The sequence below is a fragment of the Odocoileus virginianus genome, chromosome 33 (genome assembly GCF_023699985.2).
Source record: "Odocoileus virginianus isolate 20LAN1187 ecotype Illinois chromosome 33, Ovbor_1.2, whole genome shotgun sequence".
In the NCBI taxonomy this organism is placed as follows: Eukaryota; Metazoa; Chordata; class Mammalia; order Artiodactyla; family Cervidae; genus Odocoileus; species Odocoileus virginianus.
This window is the reverse complement of record NC_069706.1, coordinates 33,783,365-33,805,567: the sequence shown is the minus strand read 5'-3', so window position 1 is coordinate 33,805,567 and position 22,203 is coordinate 33,783,365. Positions and strand designations below refer to the sequence as shown.

At 54.9% G+C, this 22,203-nt stretch overlaps 1 protein-coding gene and 1 long non-coding RNA gene across 4 annotated transcripts in view; both read right to left on the bottom strand.

Moving 5' to 3' along the window:
- The window catches only part of MYL10 (myosin light chain 10), an 87,159-nt gene that overhangs the window by 6,697 nt on the left and 58,259 nt on the right, over nucleotides 1-22,203 (bottom strand). The window contains exons 1-4 of one of the 3 annotated variants that reach the window (XM_070460280.1): nucleotides 4,728-5,015; nucleotides 1,882-1,974; nucleotides 1,319-1,394; nucleotides 469-573 (exon numbers count right to left, since the gene is read on the bottom strand). In XM_070460280.1, the coding sequence (XP_070316381.1) occupies nucleotides 469-573; nucleotides 1,319-1,394; nucleotides 1,882-1,974; nucleotides 4,728-4,766 (313 nt within the window). In that variant the 5' untranslated portion in view covers nucleotides 4,767-5,015. Of the gene's footprint in view, nucleotides 1-468; nucleotides 574-1,318; nucleotides 1,395-1,881; nucleotides 1,975-4,727; nucleotides 5,016-22,203 lie in introns of those variants that run through there. The other 2 variants (XM_070460282.1, XM_070460281.1) reach the window with 2 other exon arrangements.
- Nucleotides 16,402-20,932, bottom strand: LOC139032810 (uncharacterized). Its single transcript, XR_011485432.1, has 2 exons — nucleotides 20,801-20,932; nucleotides 16,402-19,704 (listed from the first exon to the last, which is right to left on the bottom strand). It is a non-coding gene; the product is annotated as an uncharacterized lncRNA (long non-coding RNA).

The window sequence follows — 22,203 nt, the reverse complement described above, 5'->3', positions numbered from 1 at the left end:
CACCTATGAATCCTTCCCCAGAGAAGCACAGCCTTCCTGGGATGGGGTGGGGGGGGGCCCACGGCAGCTTCCAGGACCCCTAGCCCACCCGCCCCCAGTACTACCACCTCCTGTCGGCTGCAGGTGGTAAGACAGAGCACGCAAGATGAACCCAGGGCCAGGAAGGTGAGACCAGGGTGGGGGCGCTGTCCTGAGGGTGGGCAAAGGGCTTTCTTGCGAACTGTCCCCCTGGGCCCCTCACAGCCCCACAAATCAGGAGTCATGGCAATTACCCCTCTCTGTGCTTTAGAGGTGTAAACTGAGGCGGGATCTGGTGTGTGCACCCAGGGGTTGGTGTCCGGGGCTACACCATGCCCCCAGCTGGGGTGTGCATCGGTGCAGGGCACGTGGGCACACGGGACCCCACCTATCCATGCCCACTCACCCATCCCCTCCTCAGGCTGCCCTTCTCCCTGGGGCCTCACTCACCCTTCAGCTTCTCCCCAAACATGGTCAGGAAGACGGTGAAGTTGATGGGTCCAGGGGCCTCCTTCACCATGGCTTCCAGCTCCTCGTTCTTTACATTGATGCGGCCTGGGGGAGGGGAAGGGTGGAGAGACCCACACATATAGTGAGGGTCAGAGGGGACCCTGCCTGCAGGCAGCCCAGGAGCCCAGAGCTCAGGACCCCAGCGTCTTGTGGAATCTCCCAGCCCTACTGTCTCTCCCATCCCTCCACCCAGCCCTAAGGCCCTGCCCACCGTTTGCTGGGGGGAGCCTCAGGATGCGGGCACATTTAGCCATGGGCTGCCTACAGCCTCACCATCCCCCTGCCACCACCTCAGCCTCCCTGGAAATGAGAGCAAGTTGGTGGTTATCCCCATTTTACAGATGAGGCGACTGAGGCCCAAAGAAGCTGCGGCACATTGGAGCGGAAGACCTGGGTCCCAGGGGCTCACGTGCTGTAGGAGGGACCCATGGCTGCCTAGAGGTGAGGACTCTGGGATTCCCTGAGTCCCACCTCTGAGTGTCTCCAGCCTCTTCCTCCCCCCCAGCATGCCCCCCAACCCCCACTGCCCTGCTGACTCCTCCCCCACCCTCCCACTCCAGGCCTCTGCCGGGGCCACTCCTGTCCCTGAAATACCCACCTCCCTCCCCTGGCCAGTCCTCCTCTGACACTGGGGAGTCAGAGTCTGCCCTCCTGGGGGCCCCCAGAGCACACCAGCCCCTCACACCCTCTGCGCCAGCCACCCTGACCTGCCCGCAGCCACCCATTCTTTCTGAAAGGCCTGGACTTGGCTCCGCCCCAAGCCCCAGGCCTCCGGCTGCCGGTCACCCACCCAGGGCAGCAAAGGTGTCCCTCAGGTCCTCCTTGTCGATGAAGCCGTCCCGGTTCTGGTCCATGATGGTGAAGGCCTGGCAGAGACACGGCACTGAGCAGCCACCCACCCTCCTGCCCCAGCCCCTCCCCAGAGGCCCCTGCTCCCTGCCAGGGGCTGTCCTCCCGCTCATTGTTATCTTGGCGACCTCAGTGGAGGCCGTCTGGCATCTGGTCATGAGAGTGATGGCTAACTGGAGCTGGGCTCCTACTGTGCACCAGCACCCCCTGCAGCTTCCTGCCCATCCCTCATTTCATGCTCCCCGCAACCCCGTTTTACAGAGAGTGAAACCGAGGCACAGAGAGAGGAAAGGCTTGCTGGAGGCCACACAGCAAAGACTCAGGGATAGAGGGGTGCGGAGCTGCCTGAGGACAGTTCATCACTTCTGGGGGGGCGCTAAGCTGCAGCCTGGCAGCCTCTAAGAGTGATGCCACCACCCCCCAGGGACTGAGGGCTGACCCCACACCTAAAGGCTTTCCGTGCATCCCAGTAACCTCCCAAAGCCCCGGGGGCAGCTGACCGACCTCTTTAAACTCCTGGATCTGGGACTGATCGAACATGGAGAAGACGTTGGAGCTGGCTCCTCCTTCCGCTTTTTTCCGGGCTCTTCTGGGTGCCTGTGAGGTTCCAGGTGAGGGTTTGCAGAAGCCCTTTTGTCGGGAGGTACCCCATCGCGGCACCCAGCACTCAGGCCCCGTCTCCTGAACAACCCTGCCCCCTGCCCCTGCCAGGACCCCAGCAGACACCAGGCTCCTCATGAAGCCTTGCAGAGAAGCAGGGCATTTCCCAGCCCCTGACAAGGAGCCTGCAGAGCACCCACCCTGCAGGGTCACCCTGCCGCTTCCCACACTGCCCCCCGCCCCCGACTCCAGAAAGCAGGTGGTCAGCACCCAGCATGTGGAGCAGAGAGGGGGGTCTTTTCTAGCACCAGCCCCTACGTGGGGGGCCCCTCCTTTCCTGCCACCCTCCCCAGTGTTCAGGGTAACACCCAGGTCCCTCGGTCCTGCGATGTCTGTCCCTTGCCCCACTCCCAGAGCATCCCTCCCCCGACCTGGGTCCCCCACACCTGCTCTGCATACCCTGCTCTCCCATCATTTGCTTCTGACCTTCCCACTACCTGGGGCGCCTTCCCTGCCTTCCATCAGCAAGTGGTTTCATCCTTTAGGCCCAACTCCTCCACCACCGCCTCCAAGAAGCCTTTCCTGATCAACCTCAACCCAAGGCCAACCAAGAGCTCCCGCCGCCCCCACCTCCCTTCCCCACCGGTCTTGGGCTTCCATGCCCCCATAGCCCAGAGCACGCTGTCCTGCCACACCTCCCTGGGTCTGTCCCATTGAAGGGAGTGGTGGGCTGCCTACCCCTACCCAGGATCTGGCTCCAAGTGGGGGCTGGTTTGGAAAGTACTGCCCCAGAGCTCAGGGCCTGTCTTAGGGCAGCGGGTAGAGCAGGTGACCATCCTTGTGGAGGATGTCTGGCCAGACTTCCTGTCTCCACGTGTTTCTCTCGATGTCATAGTGCCGGAGAGTCCACTCTTGGGCCTTTGCTCTCTGTCTTCAAAGCCCTCCGTGGGACCTTTCCCTCAGCAGCCATCACTAGGGCCCCCGTGTGCAAAGGAGCCCCAGATTCAGCTCATGATGGGGGAAAGGACAGCCAGGGCTTCACAAAAAAGGGGGAGGTGGAAGGGGCGCCCTCACAGAACCCCCATGCCCACTCCATCCTGGCCTTTACCACCCTCTGTGTCCAGCCACTGCTACCCCACCCCAGAGCACCGGCTTCACTGGTACCTGCCTCCGTGCCTGTGTGGTCTCCCCTCCCTCCCCTAGCTCATTCCAGTCCCCCGACCCTACGTCCCCACCCCTACCCTCACCCCCATCTCCCTGGGTCCCCAGGCTCACTTGAAGAGCCGCAGCGCCTGGCTGACTTATAATTAGCTTTTACTGGGTCCTTTGTCTCCACTAATCCTTTGAAAGGGGGCTGGCAGGGGCAGCCAGGACGTTCTGTTGCCGTAAAACCCCTGTAATATTTATAAATCCCTTCAGACATCATAAAGAAAAGAACCTCCCTGCAGAATTCATCTCACATAATTACAGATACATTTCCTTCTGATTAATAAAAGCAATCACTTCCGTCTGGGGGGATATTCTGCCCTCGCTCTCCTCAGACCTCCCCCCTCGGCCACGGCACGCCCTGCCCCTGTCTCTCCCCAGCCTTTCGTGTCATCTGGGGAAACGTCACCCTACTGTGTGCCAGACCCTGTTCTAGAACCCTGAAAGGAAGGAAGGGCTTGTTTTTCTGCTACTGAACAGGCAAAACAGACCCAGGGCCCTGACCGGCCTTCTGATCGCCTAGCTGGAACCCCCCTTCCAGCCCGGCTGTCTTAGAAATTCCCTTTTATAATGTGTTTCAGAAGGGATTATCTCAGAGCAGAAGGTGGGTCACCCAGACCTGAGTTCTAATCCCTGCTTTGCTGCTCACAGCCTCTGTGATATTAAGAAAATCAGTTGTCTGCCCCGAGTTTCCTTTATAAAATGGATATTACGCCTCCCTCAGAGCATCTGGGCAGTTTCCCTGGTAGCTCAGCAGGTAAAGAATCAGCCTGCCATGCAGGAGACCCTCGTTCGATTCCTGAGCTGGGAAGTTCCCCTGGAGAAGGGATAGGCTACCCACTCCATTATTATGGCCTGGAGAATTCCATGGACAGAGGAGTCTGGCAGGCTACAGTCCATGGGGTCTCAAAGAGTCAGACATGACTGAGAGACTTTCACTTTCAGAGCATCTGGACATTTATCAGGTACCTGCTGACCCAGGTGCCCAGGCCCAGGGATCTGGAGCTGAATCAGGCCCGGTTCTTGTACCCAAGGAGCTCACGGTCCAGCTGGGAGACAATCAGTAGAGGGTGATGGAGGGAGGGAAGATGCTGAGATCTCAGAGAAGCCACTGTACCGCTGGGTATTCAGGGCAGACCTCCCGGAGGGGGTGACTTTCAGACTGAGGCTCGGCTGAGTTAGCATTTTCAGGTCAAAAAGGACTGATGAGAGTGCGTGAAACGGAGGCATGAAAGGCCAGCCCCACTGAAGGCCCACAGGGAGCCCCAAGTGGCTGGAGCCCCGGGACAAGGGGCGGGCGGCAGGGCAGTCCCCACATGGCCTGAAGAACCCCGCAGCAAGGCCAGCAGCCCCCACGCCAGGCTCCATTGGACTGGTGGACTGGTGCCTAGAGCAGCTGTCCTAGAACAGCGACCCCAACCCCCACTAAGAAGCATGTTCAGAGCCCCTCTTCTGTCCTGAAACCTCCGAACCTGACTCACCCTGGCCCCCTCCACCCTCCTCTTCCTCGCCTCCCCGCCTTTCACCTCAGCAGCAGGCCTCACCGAGTCCAGGAAAGCAGAGACCCAAGTCAGGACCCCCATGGATGGACTGGCCGGGAGCAAGGATCACATCAAGGGAGAAGAAGAGGTCAGGACTGGACACAACATCAAGGTCAAGGATGTCAGTGAGAGGGACAAGGTCAAGGTCAGGGTGAGTTCAGGCAATGAGGTGAAGGTCAGAATCACAAATGAAGTCAAGGTCACAGGATGCGGTCAGGGTCAGCAGGCAGGGCAGCGCCAGCCTACCATGGTCTGGAGGGTTCCCTCGAGCTGCGGCAGTGCTGGGGGAGCTCGGCGACAGCTCTTTAAATAGTGCTCCGGGGACGACAACAGTTTGGAAGGTGACAAAGGACATGGTGGGGGCAGCCCTGCCAGGCACCTGTCTGGGGCCATTCAGAGTGGGTAGGATTGTGGGTTCCGGAGACCGTCCGAGCCACAAGAATCTCTACCAGTGGGGGGCCGACCGGATCTCTGCAGGCAAGGGCCCAAGGCCCAGGAAGGGACTCCTGGCTGAGGACACACAGTAAGTTGAGGCCTGGAACCAGCTGGGAAGACTTGGCCTTGGACCACGCAAGTTCGGGAGAGCTCCCAAGACAGGGCCACCCACGACAACTGGGGAACTCTGGGCCGGATGATGGCCCGCCCCCTCGAGCCGTGTGACCCTGGGTGGGGCACCGCCCTCCAGAAGGCTTGGTCCTCTCATATGAGAAGTGGGGAAGACATGACATGCTCCAGGCCAGCCCACAGAGAGGGTTTCTGCATCAGTGTGGCCCCCAGGGGCCCCTCAACCAATAGGACTACCACCCCCATTACCGGGGAGTTGAGAAAGGAAAGAGACAAACGAGAAGAATGGAGGTGCTTCTAGAGACAGACAACTGAGAAATCATGTCCGCATCCATCCCGCCACACTCACAGGTTGGGATGGGGCCCGTCCCCACCAGGCCTGGTCCAGCCCAAGAATTCTCCAGTTCGAGTGCCAAGCCGAGCCTGCACCTGCCCCTGGCGGGCCTCCCGTGTGTCCAGTGCCACCCGGCTGCCCAATCCGTCCTGCCAAGTCGGCCCCCGCCCAGGACCGCCACGTCTGATGGGCTGCCAGGGCCGGCAGTGCTGGGCTCAGGCCGCGAGCCCACCCACCCTCAGGCACAGGACAGCTTAACTGTCCCCGGAGCTGGCCGGAGGCCTCCAGGCCCCGGTACGGATGATCCCCCATCCTGGGGGAGGGACTGTGAGGACAGTGAAAACAACAAGTAGCTAACACTTGTAAAACACCGACAATCAAGCTATGTTCAAAAGCCTGTATGGTCACCCTGACTCCTTTACCCCACTTTCCAGGTGAGGAAACTGGGGTGCACAGGGGTTAAATCACTCATCCCAGGCTGATCTCAGTGCTCCCCTCCCTGAGCCATCCGGACTGGCTGACTCTGACCAGACCCCTCACCTCTCCATCACCTCTGATGGAATTTTCTGCTCTGAGCAGAGGCCAGACCCTGCCATACTGGTCCCCTGGTTGGACAGGGACCAACCATACGGGCCACAGGTGTTCAGCAGGTCAGGGTGGAAGGAGACCAGCTCTGGATGCAGAAGGTGGGATTCCAGTCCCTGCCCCACCTCGACCCACTGAGAGATGAGCGGTGTGAGCATGGCGGGTGCCCGTCCCTCTGTGGGCCTGAGCAGAGGGGCAGGTGGCCACTGTCTGTGCCAGCCCCGGGGGAGCAGCCCTTCCTGGCCCATCCATGAGCCTTGCCCTGGAGCCTCCTGGCTCGGGACTTGCTGAGCATGGAGAGATGATGCCATCCGGGGCTACCACCCCTGCTTCCTGCTGGCCGGAGGTGTCCCTGGGTCTCCTGCCTCCGGGGGTCACTGCCCAGGACCACTCAGGGGCTCCTGAGGATGCAGGACAGTCCTGAGCACCCGGAGAGCCGCCCAGCCTGCCGGGAGGGGGGACATGCAAGAGGGGATCGTGATGAAATGCGGAGCAAGTGATGGCAGAGCTTACAAGTGCTTAGCAAATGAGTCCCCACGGTTTCCCCCCCGGCCTCCTTCTCCTTCGTATTACGAAAGCAGGACAAGCTGATCAGAAGTCTGGTGGAGACCATGGAAACCCTCGGGACAGATGGTCAGGAAACACTTGTCCCTGGGGTAGGGGAGTAGCGGGAGAAGTGGGGAGCATGCAGCGGTCCTGAGTAAGAGGAGCTCTGAGTTCTGCCCGATCTGTGGGACCCTCACTCAGCAACACACAGACCCTCAGTTTTCCCCCATCTGAGAAATGGTGTCAGCAACCTGGCCGCCTGGAAGCAGCCATCAGGCAGTCCAATGCCACGGGACGGAGGTGGGCTCTGGAGTCACTGGCAGAGTGCGCCCCCTCCCCGCCCACCATGGATGGAATTGTTGATGAAACTCACCATCTCAGTCCCCACAGACAAAAAGTGCCACCACTGGGACTTCCCTGGGGCGCCAATATGTCGGGATTCTGTGCTTCCACTTCAGGGGGCACCAGTTTGATTAGTGGTCTATAGCCCATCAGGATCCTCTGTCCATGGAATTCTCCAGGTAAGAATACTGGAGTGGGCTGCCATTTCCTTCTCCAGGGGATCTTACCCACCCAGGCATCGAATCTGGGTCTCCTGCACTGCAGGCAGATTCTTTACCATCTGAGACACCAGGGAAGCTCTAAAATCCTGCATACGGGATTTTAGTTGTCAATTTGAGTTGCCTTTGCTTGGTGGGGGGATGAGTTCCCCATCACAGGTGGTATACAAGTAACAGCCACTTGATAGGGAAGTTACAAAAGATGCTCAGCATCTAGCAGGGCTGGACTCAGAGGGCTGATGTATCCCCCTTGTGCTATGATAGGCCAGGTGGGTAGAAGCCTCTCAGTGGGGCAGTCATGGTGAGGGAGAGGCAGGTGGTTCTTGCTCTGCAGAGTGGAGGTTGGAGACAAGGCCAAAAAAAAAAAAAAAAATGGCATCACCCATGCATTTAGAGAGGACATTTTGGGCTGGTACCCAATGAATTGGGCCATGAAGGATGAGGAGGGCACAGTGGGCATTGCTCTGGGAGGAGGGCAGATAAAGGTGTGGATGTCTCAGGGCACCCACAGAGCAGCTCAGATATGAAGGTGCTGAGTGGGCGGGGCCAGAGTCCGGTGGGAGAGGGGAGGAGAAGGGGCAGGGCTGCTCAGTGGTGACATCCCAACCATTAAGAGGTGACCTCGAGGGCCCAAGCAGGACTCAGCAAAGAGTCCCCAGACCTGGCTTGGGGCTCCCTCTTCTCTTGGTTTAGGGAGGCTCTTGGCCGACTGAGCAGAGGAGTCCTGCCCTTTCTCCTCCAGCAGCCTTCGAACCCTCGGTATTTTTACAGCAGGACACTGTGGCCACAGGCCCCTTGAACGGGGTGCCTCTCCCGTGCTTCTGCAGACGGAGCACGCTCGCCTACCTTCTCGGCCGCAGCTATAAAACAGGCAGGAGGCATCCCGGGAGACATTCTTCTTTGCTTTGAAGGCTTCCTAGTCTTTTCTAAGTGGCTCCAAATTAGAGGAAGGCTCCAGACAGGGGCGGGTCTGGGGAGGAGGGGATAGCAGGGAGTTTGGGGAAAGACAGGCCTCCCCTAATTGTCCTCAAGATCTTAGTCTCCGGTCTGGTAATTAGAGAGCTGATGGAGGGTAAAGGCAATTTCCTTTGGGGTAAGAAGGGGCAAGGGAGCTTCCAAAGTGGCTCAGTGGCCAGGAATCCACCTGACAATGCAGTAGACAGGGGTTTGATCTCTGGGTCGGGAAGATCCTCTAGAGAAAGAAATGGCAACCCACTCCAGTATTCTTGTCTGGGAAGTCCCAGGGACAGAGGAGCCTGACAGGCTATGGTCTATGGAGTCACAAAGAATTGGACACAACTTACCGACTAAATAACAAGGGGCAAAAGGGTAAATTGGCTTTAAGTCTGGGTTCTGCTTGAAATACAAACTGCACAGTGGTGACCTGAGTCTGACCCCTGGTCACTTGGTGGGGGTGTTGGGATGCTTCAAGCATTTGCACGGGGACTACTGTGCCCACAGTATGGGTTGGTTGTCCCTTGGCCAAGGCCGGATTTTCTGGTCTGGATCCTAAGTCCTCAGGAAGCATCACCTCCCTGGTGTTAGGGTCCCGCCTCCCAGAGATAATTAGGGGAACCTCCTGGGTATAGAGGACCACCCCCTTTGCCCAGTCTCTGATTTCATGACTGGGAATGGGATGGAGGCGCAGGATTGTGAAAAGCAGGTATAGGAACCCAGACATCCTGATTCTCAGCTTGATCACCCCACCTCTGGAGCCCCCAGGGAAGGTCCTTCTCACATGCTCACATCACTAAGAGGCAGCAGAGGTGGACATGGCGGTTTAGTGCCCAGGTCACAGCCAGGAGGACCCAGGCATCCAGGGGTGGAAGGGAGAGCCTCTCACCGCAGCATCACCGCTGAGAGTGACGGTGACTGACCCTCCCAGCCTCAGCAGCAATGAGGCAGGTCAGACGTAGTGGTGACTTGTGCTGTGGAGTTGCAGGGACGCATAGCAGCCCAGGAGCAACCCAGGGATTGTAGCTCATAGTCAGTTCAATTCAGGCATGTGGGTGTAAAAGTGCAACTATTCTTTGTTGTTGTTATTCAGTTGCTAAATTGTGTCTGAGTCTTTGGACCCCACCAGCCGGGCTTCCTTGTCCTCCACCATCGCCCAGAGTTTGCTCAAGCTCATATCCATTGAGTCAATGATGCCATCCAACCACCTCATCCTCTGTTGTCTCCTTTTCCTCTTGCCCTCAGTCTTTTCCAGCATCAGGTTTTTTTCCCAGTGAGTCAGCTCTTCACAGAGAAGGCAATGGCAGCCCACTCCAGTGTTCCTGCCTGGAAAATCCCAGGGACAGAGTAGGACACAACTGAGCGACTTCACTTTCACTTTTCAATTTCATGCATTGGAGAAGGAAATGGCAACCCACTCCAGTGTTCCTGCCTGGAGAATCCCAGGGATGGCGGAGCCTGGTGGGCTGCCGTCTATGGGGTCGCACAGAGTCAGACACGACTGAAGCGACTTAGCAGCAGCAGTAGAAGCAGCAGTTCTTCGCATCAGGTGGCCAAAGTATTGGAGCTTCAGCTTCAGCATCAGTCCTTCCAATGAATATTCAGAACAGATTTCTGACTGGTTGGATCTCCTTGCAGTCCAAGGGACTCTCAAGAGTCTTCTCCAGCACCACAGTTCAAAAGCATCCATTCTTCCGTGCTCAGCCTGCTTTATGGTCCAACTCTCACATCTGTACAAGACTACTGGAAAACCCTAGCTTTGACTGTACAGACCTTTGTCCTCTTGAGTGCATTAACAGAGGTCTAGGTCCTCAAGCCAGGGCGGTGACAGTGCTAGCTTCTGCTGATCTACACAAACAACAGATGACTTAGGTTTGGTCCTAGTGCTGCACTTTGCGGGGAGGGATTTTTGGAGAAGAGCCACCTGAATTGTAACTGAGGGGCTGGAAACTCCTAGCTGGAGAGGAATAGTGTTAGCTGGGTGGGTTGCATGATTGTGGCAATTTATCAGCTTGGCCATGCATGGCCTGTACCCTCTCAACGGGGAACATTGCCTCAGTTCTCCGGCCTCTGTCTTCCTTCCTCCTGGTATTTGCAGCCAGACTCATAGGCCTTCTCCAGGTTCAGTGCCTTGGGAAGAACTTTCCATTATCCCATTTTAATTCCACCGTTTGAATTATTAGCTAGTGCTATGTAAAGAATCACTCCGATCACAGTGGTGTGTTCACTGTTTCTATGGGGCAGAAATTCAGAAAAGGCATAGTAACAAGGAAAGCTTGTCTCTATAATGTCTAGGAATAAGTTTGGGGGTGGCTGGATGGCTAACACTGGAAACATCTGAAGGTTTAACCACGCATGGATTTGGAGTCTGGGCCGGGAAAAGGTGAGGGGGACGAGTGGTGAATTGTGGGGACCAGCCCCCTGGTTCACAAAGCACAGGCCTCATCCTGTCGGACAGCTGAGAAAACTGAGGCCTAGGGCAGAGAAGGGCTGGCTCGAGTGCCATTGGAAGACTTTTCCCCACCCCAGAAGGGGCACCTGGAAGCCGAGCTGGGGAGGTCCAGATGGGTGTTCTGCTCTTCGAGATGTAGGCTTCTGTGGTGGCTCAGATGCTACAGAATCCGCCTGCAGTGCAGGAGACTCGTATTTGATTCCTGGGTGGGGAAGATCCCCTGGAGAAAGGAATGGCAACCCACTCCAATTTTCTTGGCTGGAGGATCCCACAGACAGAGAAGCCTGGCGGGCTACAGTCCACGGGGTCGCGAGAGTCCGACACGACTGAGTGACTAACACACTTTAACACTCTTCGAGATGCAGGGCATCCCGGCAGCAGCTGGTGGCAAAGGGGGTGCTTGGACTTGGGGCCCTCCAGGGGCCTGGAGGCTGCCAAACAGGCCAATTTGCTATACTAATGTGTGCTTTCTGCTGCTTGGGGGCCCCATCACACCCTCTCCTGTGAGCCGGGCCAGAGGCAACAGAATGAACTATAATTATGTCAGGCCACGCCCTGCTGCCCTGGCTCAGCAATTAGCCAAGTGGCCTGGCACCCAGCGGAGCACGCAGAGGCTTCCACCCCCACCTGGCTCTGGATGGGGTGAATCAGAAGCTGGGACAGGGAGGGTGGGGTGGGCCACTTTTTCATGCTCCCTCCCGCCCCACCCCCACCCCAGGAAAAGAGCCTGAAAACGGGGCTTCCTTCTCCCATGATAGAGATCTCAGACAGGGCACCTCCCAACCCCACTGGCTGGAGCACCCCCAGTGGAGGGGACAGTGAAGAGTAGAGCCCTCCTTGGAAGGTGCCCCTCCCCTCCCTGGGGCCCCAGCTTATGGTTGACCTGCAGGCGGACCAGCAGTACATCCACGATCTCCCCAGGGTCTGGGGGCTGCGGACAGACTAGTGCTTGAATTTGGGTTCGGGTCCTGCTGGACCTGACATCTCTGTAAACTCTGGCACATCACTTAATTACCAGCAGGGCTTCCCTGGTGGCTCAGACGGTAAAGAATCTGCCTGAAATTCAGTTTGATCCCTGGGTTGAGAAGATTCCTGGAGAAGGAAATTAGCTACCCACTCCAGTATTCTTGCCTGGAAAACCCCATGGACAGAAGAGCCTGGTGGGCTACAGTCCTTGGGGTCACAAAGAGTCAGACATGACTCAGTGACTAACACTGACCTCTCTTTGCCTGTAACCTGAAATTGTTTGTACTTTTTAAAGTTTATTGAAGTATAGTTGATTTACAATGTGTTAATTTCTGCTGTACAACAAAGTGACTCAGTTATACCTCTACATATTCTTTATCATATTCTTTTCCATTATGGTTTATCACAGGATATCAAATAGAGTTCCCTGTGCCATACAGTAGGATCTTACAGTTTATCCATCCTATACCTAAGAATTTGCATCTGCTAACGAAATTAGTTATGTTTGTGCTCAGTCACTTGAGTCGTGTCCAGCTCTTTGCAATCCTATGGACCATAGCCCGCCAGGCTCCTCTGTCCATGGGATTCTCCAGGCAAGAATACTGAAGTGGGTAGCCGTGCCCTCCTCCAGAGGGGATCTTCCTGACCCAGGAATCGAACTTGTGGCTGTTACGTCTCCTCCCTTGGCAGGTAGGTTCTTTACCACTAGCGCCACCTGGGAAGCTTGTTAAAGCATTGCAGCTGGAACATTATCGGGGCTTATCAGTGGGGGCTCTCTGGTCAACAGCAGAAGACATGGCTGTTGGTGACAAGATCCCCGAATTTCAAGGCTGCATGGTCTAATCGTCCTCCGGCTCAGCATATATGCCAGTTGTTATGTCACTGTACCTGCAGATGGTGACTTGCAGGGGAACGTTGGCTGTGTCTGTATCACCCCAACACTAGCTTGTACTCCAGCCTGAAGCAGGGGACCCAGAATTCACTGGACATTTTATTCTCAACAGCTATGGACTGGGCTTTGCATTGATTCCTTCCATGAATGCTGGCTTGACCACAGGCCAGGCTTGCATCCTCCACTCTTCTAGACTCAGATTAGCTTTGAACTCACCCCAGTCGTGTGGTAACTGTTCTTAGAGATGGTCTGGAAAGATCAAGGAAGCGTCGGCATCTTAGATGAGATGGAGTGTAGAGATACTGGGAGGATGGTGGGTGGGAAATGGTGTGTGTATGTAGAGATGAAAGCTCACCTCCTTTAGTAGAAAGTCCTTAGATAACCTTGACCCTGAAAGGCCAACTGGTAGCAACACAAGCTTGTTATTTAGTGCCATGGAGGGAACTCTGAAAGAATCATCTAAAATTGAGAGCTGTGACCTCTGAGGCAGGGGAGCAAAGGGGCAGGACGAGGGGTAAGTCTGTGTAACGAGTAACTACACCGCCCTCACCACAGCCTCTAACTCAGGGGCTTACCTACGTTTGACAAATCAAAATTAAAAGGAAGAAGTATGTACTGTTGAGTCGGCCTCGGTCTCCCCAGTCTCGGCGGCCCAGGGGACCCTCGGGGGATGGGGTGGGGAGCAGGGCTGCCTTGGGCCTGTTGCAGCCCACGTGGGGCTGGGCACAAGGTCCTCGGGGAAGCCACCCGGGGTCACCCTCCCGCTGTCACCCGACCCTGGGGTGCAGCAGGGTAGCAGACGCCTGGCGCTGACCCCGGGGTGCTCACACTCTGGGGAGCCTGTGAGGCGCCCGAGTGACCCAGGGGCACTGTTTGAAGTCCCGGTACCTTCTAAGGATTCAGTTTAACGAGCTGGGTGCTGCAGGCACCTGGATGAAAGATGCTATCTGAAGACATGAGATAATTACCAATTAAAACCATTTTCTTAGAAACAGGAAGATCCCATTTGCCAAGAGTAAACAGTGGGGGCGGGCCCAGCCTGGGAAAGTCATTCTGGGTGGGCTCCGAAGCCACTGTGAGTCAGAGCGCGGGGTCAAGGGAGGCCAGAGTTCCCTCCCCCAAACCCCAAGGGTGAGAAGTCAGCGGAGATACAGTGGCTCTCCACCCTGCCTGGCAGGGATGGAGGAATTACTAGCCCTGCCCAGATGGCGGGGCGCCTCCACCAAACGCAGGGGCATCCTGACCTCCTCTGTGGGCTGTAACCTCAGTGAAGGCACCAGCACGGGAAGAGGACCCTGGAGCTGCCTTTTCTTTCCTTCTTTTATTTTTTTGGCCATGCCACATGGTATGTGATCTTAGTTTCCCGACCAGGGATCGAACCCACACCCCACTACAGTAGATGTGCAGTCTTAAACCACTGGAGAAGACCCTGGAGCTTCTTTCCATTAATTCACAAGCCCCTGATGAAAACCTCCTGTGTGATGCCAGCTTCCTGGGACAAGACAAGCACGCCAGCCGTCCTAGGGCATACGTCTTAGCGGCCACACCTCACTGGTGCTTACCACAGACCAGACCACTCTGCCAAGTGCTATAGGGGCTGGTTTTTTTCACCTTCAACCTGGCCCTAGCAAGTGTTCTGTAAGGATCCCCATTTACAGAGGAGGCCAAGTGACTCCCTGAGGTCTCCCGGCTAGTAAGTGAGAAGCTTCAGGCTCTGAGCTAGTAACCACTGCACCACCCGTCCTCCATCTCCTCGGCACCTGCCCTACTGGCAGGTGGGAGGTCAGCAAACAGGCTGGCGCCCATCTCCTGATGGGCAGCCTCGCCCTGCAACCCCCAGCCCACCCTCTTTCCTGGAAGCCCCTCAAAGCCGGATCTGGGAGTCTGGCACTCCCGCCACACACCTACGCTGACTGCTTCCCCATCACTGACACCCATCCATTCACCCTTCCAAGCCAGCGAGCTGGGACCAGTTCTGACTCCCCCGGCCCCCTACTCTCCACATTCCATCAGCACACAGAGAGCAGAGGCTCACGTCTCTGATGTGAACCGAGGAGCCGGGAACCAGCAGCCCGGAGCAGATCCACAAAGAGAGTCGGCTCCTTTTCCCACACACCCTGATTCCCTGGTTCCCTGGTTCCCACCGGCCGAGGGCTCATTCCTGCCCACAGGGAAAGTTTTTTGTAAATTATAAGGCCCCTAATAATGGAAGCAAGTCTTACAACACTCAGGTCAAATGTACACGCACAGCTATTTCCCCAAAGCACATGCTGCTTGGAGATGATGGTATTCAGCATTTCACAAAGTGACCTGACACCTACTCTATGCTGAATGGCTCTCAGATCTTAGCTGCCCCAAGGTATCTCTGATAACCCATCCCCACAGATGAGGGGCTTGACCCTCAAGGAGTGTAAGTTCTGCCAGAGGTGAGGGACTGCTACATTGAAGAGCAGTTCCTTCCACGCAGTTCCTTCCATGATGCCTCCTGAATTAGTTTCCTGTTGCTACGTAAACATATAACCAGAGAGTTGGTGACCTAAGACAGCACACACATTTGTTATCTGACAGTTTCCCTGGGACAGGAGTCTGGGTACAGCTGGCCGAGTCACCTGCTCAGCATCTTACAGTCAAGCCATCAGCCTGGCCGTGTTCTCATCTGGAGGATCGACTGGGGAAGAATCCACTCCCATGATTATTCTGGTTGTTGCAGAATTCGTTCCATTTCTTGGGATCTGAATGACTGAGGTCTTTGTCTGAGTCTTTGACTGAGGCCATCTGCTGATGGCTCCATGCTGTCCCCTGCGACCTGGCCTTCTCCAACATAATTACTTCAGGAACTCGGTAATGGGATCCTCTCTCCAGTCTGCTCAGCAGGAGTTCTACATAATGTAACATAATCATGGGAGTGATATTGCAACACGTTTGCCATATTTTTTCTGTTCTTGTGAAAAGTTAAGTACAAGGACTTCCCTGGTGGCCAAGTGGTTAAGAATCCGCCTTGAAATGCAGGAGACGTGGGTTCGATCCCTGGTCAGGGAACTAAGATCCCACATGTCACAGAGCAACTAAGGCTGTGCTGCTGAGCCTGCATGGTCTGGAGTACGTATACACAGATAGAGAACCCAAGCTTTCTGCAACTTAGACCTGACACAGTCAAAATGAATAAATAAATAAAACAAAATAATTTTTTTTTTAAAGGAAGTCACAGGTTCACCCACACACAACGGGAAGGGATTGCACGAAAGGGTGAACAACAGGAGGAGGAGCTCACTGTGAGTCATAGGAGAGTCTTCTCCCGATGTGCCCCAGGGAGGATGAGGGACACTCCCCAGCCCACTGAGGTTGTCACTGGTCAGGCTTCCAGAAGGTTGTGCTCACATGCATACACACACGTGCACATGTGCACACACCCACACACACACCAAGCATCCTCCTACTGGGAGTTTCACGTCAAAGACTCCATAACAAGCTCTCACTTTCTTGGATTCCCATTTCAGGAAATTCTCACCAGATCCCCCGAGCGGGAAGCAGGGCAGGGGTAACTGTCCCTTCCCGAGCACAAGAAACCCAGGCTGTCCTCAGGCCTCTTGCCTCCACTCGGCTCCCCCACCCGCTGCACAGCCCCCACCCTGGCGCCTGTCCTGCAGCGTCAGCACGGCCTCAAGCCACCGCGCTCTCTAAGCCTCGGAGGAGTCGGGGCATCGCCTACCGGCAAGTGTGTTTCTGCAGCCTTGTTTACGGTTGTTGAACTATTTTCGTCAAATTAATTAAATACATGCTAAATCTTCTCCAATTTGTTGTGTGATAAATTAAAGATGCTAAGATTGTGAAATGCACAACAAAACCTGTTTATTCTGATAAAAGCCAGCACGACAGTCTTGAGTCAAGCGTCAGACGGTCCGGAATCTGCTTCTGCCACTGGCTTTATCAGAACGGGGCTTCCGGCCACCAAGCGCCTCGGTGGCTGGGGTCCCGGTGAGCCCACATAGCTACCTGAGATGGGAACTTGAGGCTCAGAGAGCAGGGACCCGTCCTGCATGATCAGAGAAGATGCTGCATGGAGACCGGGCCTGCAGAAGGCAGAGTCCCTCCCCAGAACCTCCTGGGGGATTCCTGCTGTCCCAGGGTCAGCAGCTTATAGGAATCATATCTAATGTGGATCTGAGGTTGTAGTATATACACTCAAGTAATCCTCATGTGGCTCTTGGAAGGAGGTGCTGTTATTACCCCATTGCACAGAGGGATAAGTAGAGGCAAACAGCCCAGGACAAGGAGGAGCCTGGGTGAGGCAGAACAGCCTGGCTACAGAGTCTGTGCCTCTCATTCTGTGTACACAGGATCCTCCTCCAGCTCTGGCCACTCATCCCTGACCACCCAGGCCAGGCTATGCTCCCTGCAGTCCAGGACACATACCACCACCACCCACCCCGCAGCTAATGTCCACCCCACTCCTTTCCTTCTCAGGGCAAGGTGCATGCTACATGAGCATGACAGGTCACCTGTGAGAATCCTTTTTACCCACACAGGGGCCTCCTGCAGCTCCTGGGAGAGAAGACAAGGGCATGCCAGCCAAACTAAGCCACAGAGAGCCTTGCATCCGTCCATCAGCCTGGAACACCGTCCTTTCCCGAGTATGTGGATGCTCAGATCCAAAGTGACTCCAGAGTCACTGCCTGTGTGGGTGGCTGGGCAAACCCCAGAGCTGTGCTCTGTTATTCCCATTTTGTGGATGGGGAGACTGAGGCCCAGGGAAGAAAAGGGACTTGCCCAGCTCCCATAGAGAGATGGCAGGAGAACTAAGTTTAGAGAAAAGGCTGAGCTGCCAGCGTCTGATTCCAGCACAGCCTGGTGACCACTGTCACTCAGAATCCTCTTGGCCTAACCAGGTGCTCTGGGCATCTTGGGGCCCAGAGAACACTTCACAGAGGTCTCGATGTAGGAGGAAGGGGGCCTCCTGGATGCCCCCTCACTTTCTCTGACATGCGTAAGGGGGTGGGTGTCATTTGGGCTCAGTCAGGGAAGCAGAACCCTGGTGAGTACTACAGTGTAGGAACTGGCCTCCACATCCCTGGTGAGGGTTTTGGAAGGAAAGTCTGAAGTAGGGAGCTATATGGGGACCGGGGACTGTCACTAACCAGCCCTCCTTAAGCAGGGGTGCAGGTGGCACTTGTAGAAAGATCTGGAAGCCAAGTGGGTCTGGCTGCTGGAGAAGGAGGCCAGAGCCAGTGTAGACATTGTTGGAAGTGTCTTCACAGCCTCTGCTCTGTGAGGTCACAGCCAAGCATCTGGTGGAAGGTCCAGGTCACTGTGAGCCAGGAGGGCCAGCAGTCCACAAGAGGAGGACAGAGGAAAGGACAGGGATGAACTGGAACCTGCTGGCATCTCTGCCTCTGTCTTTCCTAACTCCAACCTTGATGGTCTCAGAGCACACATTTCTCTTCAGGCTGACTAGAGAGAAGAGGATTCTAGGAAATAGGTTCCAACCCACCTGACCTGGCACGAACCACCTCGAGGGAATGACAGAGCCATTTGCCGAGAGCTGGCGCGCAGGAGGGTCACCTGGTACGGCTGTGCTTGCTGTTCACTGCTCAAGAGCACTTGGCTGAGAGATCAGTGGGGGCTGAACCCCTGACCCTAGCATGAAGCTGCACTTACCTGGATTCAGAGGTATCTTTTTCCAATTTATGTAAGATGCTCTTTGAGGCTGGGCAGGGTGCAGGGAAAGAAGATATATTCCAGGTGTGATGGGGGTTATCTAGGTACCTGTAGGGATGGCCTTCCCCATCTGTAGCCAGTGCTGAGGAAAGGACCATTTTCCTTTAAGGGCTGGGCATGCAGGTTTCCTGTTAATGATTGGACTAATCAATAATAGGTATGGGGCATAAGGCAACCGTCCTAAATCCCCAGGGAACTGAGCTATGCCAGTTCCAGAGGAAGAGGCACAAAAGTGGGCCAAAGGGAGCTTACCCTAAGGGAGAATTCTGCTCTAGGCAAAACTATTTCAGGTTGAACCAGCTGCTTTTGCAGGGAATGAGGCCCCTGTCAGTGGAGATATGCAAGTAGGACCAGAAGGATGCTTAGAGTCTAGTGCAGGGGATGCTATGAAGTGTCAGGTGGCCTTTCAGCTACCTGCCCCTCCTGGGCTGTGAGTCAAACAGGAGAGGGATCTCTGAGGATGGGAGGGTGGGGCTCACCCCCGCCCCCAAGCCCATCCCCACACTTTCTGTCTGCTCACTTCTTTTCGGAACTGCTTTGGGTATTCAGAAGATTAATTTTATGTTTGTACAAAGCAGGGGATTAGGAGGGGAGGAGACTGAAGTTCTGTAGGTTGTTAGGAAAACACCGTCTTAAAAGAGACTGGTAAAATTGCTCTGGATACAAGTTACAGTTGAACGCCCTGCTTACCACCACTAACCCGGGGCTTTTCGTTGTCGGTAATTTGCTCTCATGTTCTGCAGTCTCAGAACCTAAACCCCTGGGCACTAGGATGTTAAAAGATAGAGCGTGGCGAGGTGGCCTCCATCCCTCAGGGCAGGGAGAGTGGGGCGTCTGACCACCAGCCCTGTTCCTGCCAGGGTCTGGGCTACAGACCTCAGACAGAATTCTTCCATGGGGACCGCTGGCTCCTCTGCCCCCTGCTGCCTCATGTGTCACTTCTCAGTGCTCCTCAAGGAACCCGGGGAGCAAGTGAGGCTCAGAGACGGCCCAGGCTCACCCCAGCATGCACAGCGAGTTGCTGCCTGCTGGTCCAGGGCTCCTTCTCTGAGCTGCCACTTGCTCTTTAAGATCAAGGTGGGGGGAGATGCTGGACCACAGCAGGGCTTTCTGCGGGGAGTTGGGGGGCGCGCCTGGGAGACACAGCTCATGCCATCCAACATCCTATCCTTTTTTTCAAACAGCTTTGGCGGTTGTTGTTGCTGTCGTTCAATTGCCATGGACTGCAGCACACCGGCTCCTCTGTCCCTCACTATCTCCCGGAGTTTGCTCAGACTCATGTCCACCGAGTCAGTGATGCTATCTAACCATCTCGTCCTCTGTGACCTACTTCTCCTGTTGCCTTCAATCTTCCTCAGCATCAGGATCTTTTCCAATGAGTTGGTTCTTCGCATCAGGTGGCCAAGTAACAGCTGTATTGAGAGATAATTCACATACCATACAATTCACCCATTAAAAAAGTGTAAACTTCAAGGGCTTTTAGTATATTCACATTGTTGGGCAACCATTGCCACAACTGAATTTAAATCATTTCTATCACCCCCTAAAAGAAACTCTGTACTTTTCAGCAGTTACCCTTCAAGCCCTCCTGCGGTTGCCTGAGCCTTCCCCAGCCCTTGCCAATCGCTAATCTATTTTCTGTCTCTATGGATTTGCCAACTCTGGACATTTCATGTAAATGAAATCTTATAGTACTTGGTCTTTGACTGCCTTCATTCACTCAGCATAATATTCTTGAGGTTCATCCTTGTTGCAGTATTGAACAATACTTCCTTACTTTTTATGGCTGTATAAAACCCTGTTGTATGGATACACCATGTTTAGCTCATCCATTCACCCACTGATGGACATTTGAGTTGTTTCTGCTTTGGGGCTGTTACGAATCATGCTGCTGTGAATATATGGGCTCAAGTTTTTGTGTGGATGCCTGTTTACACTTCTCTTGGGTGATTCGATTCATAAAAGAAGAGAAAGGAGCAGACCAGAAGAGTTTTAAATGAATCTGAGGATGAGCGAGAGGAAGGGCAGTCAGGGGGACTTTCTTGGCGGTCCAGTGTTTAAAACTTTACCTTCTAATGCAGGGGGGTGCATGTTCGACCCCTGGTCAGGAAGCTAAAATCCCACATGCTTCGTGGCCAAAAAACCAAAACATAAAACAGGAAAAAATCAATAAGGACTTTAAAAATGGTCCACATCAAAAAAAATAAAAATAAAAAAGTTCAAGCAGGAAAAGTCACAAAGGGTGAGGTAGCCTTGGCAGGCTTCCTGGAGGAGGAAGCATTACACTGGGGCTTAGAGGAGAGACATGAATTAGAGAATGTGAATTAGAGGAAAGAACTGGGAAAGGCCTCCCTTATGGCAGAAACAACCTGAGCAAAGACACGGAGAGGAGGTGATGAGGGCCCTATCCTAGTACCCTGACATCTTTTGACAAAGCCTTGGACCCAGACTGTGGGAGGTGTGGGGCCCTCCCTGGACCAGCAGCATCAACAGCACCTGGGCACTTACTAGAAAAGCAGATTCTCAGGCTCCACCCCAATCTGCTGAAAGAGAGACACTGGGGATGGGGCCCAGACTGATAACTCTTTCTGGTGTGAGACCCACTGATGCTGTGGGCTAAGGCATCACTCCCAGGTATGAAGGGCCTAGAGGGAGAGAGGAAAAAGAACCAGGAAGACATCACTGAGGCTCCAGCCCCTGTCCACTCCCAGCCCCGAATCACAGCTCCCAAGCCCTATCTTTGCCCACATGGCTCCCTCCCCCGGGGGATGTGTCCCAATGCTTTAGGACATGGCCTAAGCCTTACCTCTTCTTTGTCATGTGTCATCCCACCACCAGTTGACCACTAGCCCTTTCTCTGTGTACTAATCCCCACCCAATCCCAACCCACCCATTCTTTATATCCTCTGAAGGGGCTGGCATGAGCAGGGCATACAGCAGGTGCATAGCGCAGATCACAAACCAGGAAAGAGTCAATGAATCAAAGCTCCCTGGAGGCACTGGGGATGCGTCCTCTGGGAGCTGGTGTCTTGGCTGTTCACGCCGGCTGAGAACTCCCTGTCCAGGCCAGGAAGGATGACCCAGCAATTCCCATCACCACACAGATGACTCTCACAGTCACGCCTGTCCGAAAGGAGCCAGGCATGCTATGATACTGTACGATCCCATTTATCTGCAGCCCCACAGCCTGGTGACTCAGATAGTAAAGAATCTGCCTGCAATGCAGGAGACCCGGGTTCGATCCCTGGGTCGGGAAGACCTCCTGGAGAAGGGAAAGGCTACCCATTCCAGTATTCTTGTTTGGAAAATTCCATGGACAGAGGAACCTGGTGGGTTACAGAGCAAGGGGTCACAAAGAATGGACAGGACTGAGTGACTGACACTTTCACTTTCCACACTGGTATGTGCACAGGAGGGAGTGGATCTGATTTTCAGACAGATCAGCAATGATGTTGGGGATGAACTGAGAAAACTCATGAAATTTTCCTGGAAGGAGAAGATGGGGGTGGAGGGCAAAGAAAACCAGGCTGCTGTCGGCACACATCTGCTGAATGTCCAAAAAAGAGAAGTAAACTGACTGCTCTGGGACCTCGGATGGCTGAGCCATCAGCAGTGGGTCGATGCTACAGAGTTGGGTTCAAATAAGGAAGTCCACTTGATGGAGTGAGTTCCCCACAGGGGAGGTGTGTAAGTAGAGACTGTGCCTCCACCCAGCTGGGATGCTTTTGGCAGGGTTCCTGCATGGGATGAGAACCCTCCAGCCCTGAAATTCTAGGAAAAGGAGATGAAGAAGAGGAGCAACGTGAAGGAAGGTAGAGCAAAACAGGGCCCAAGGCAAGAAAGGAGATGCCGCAATAGCAGCTGCTGGAACGGCAGCTCAATGTGGAAACATGCCCTGATTTGTGGGGAAT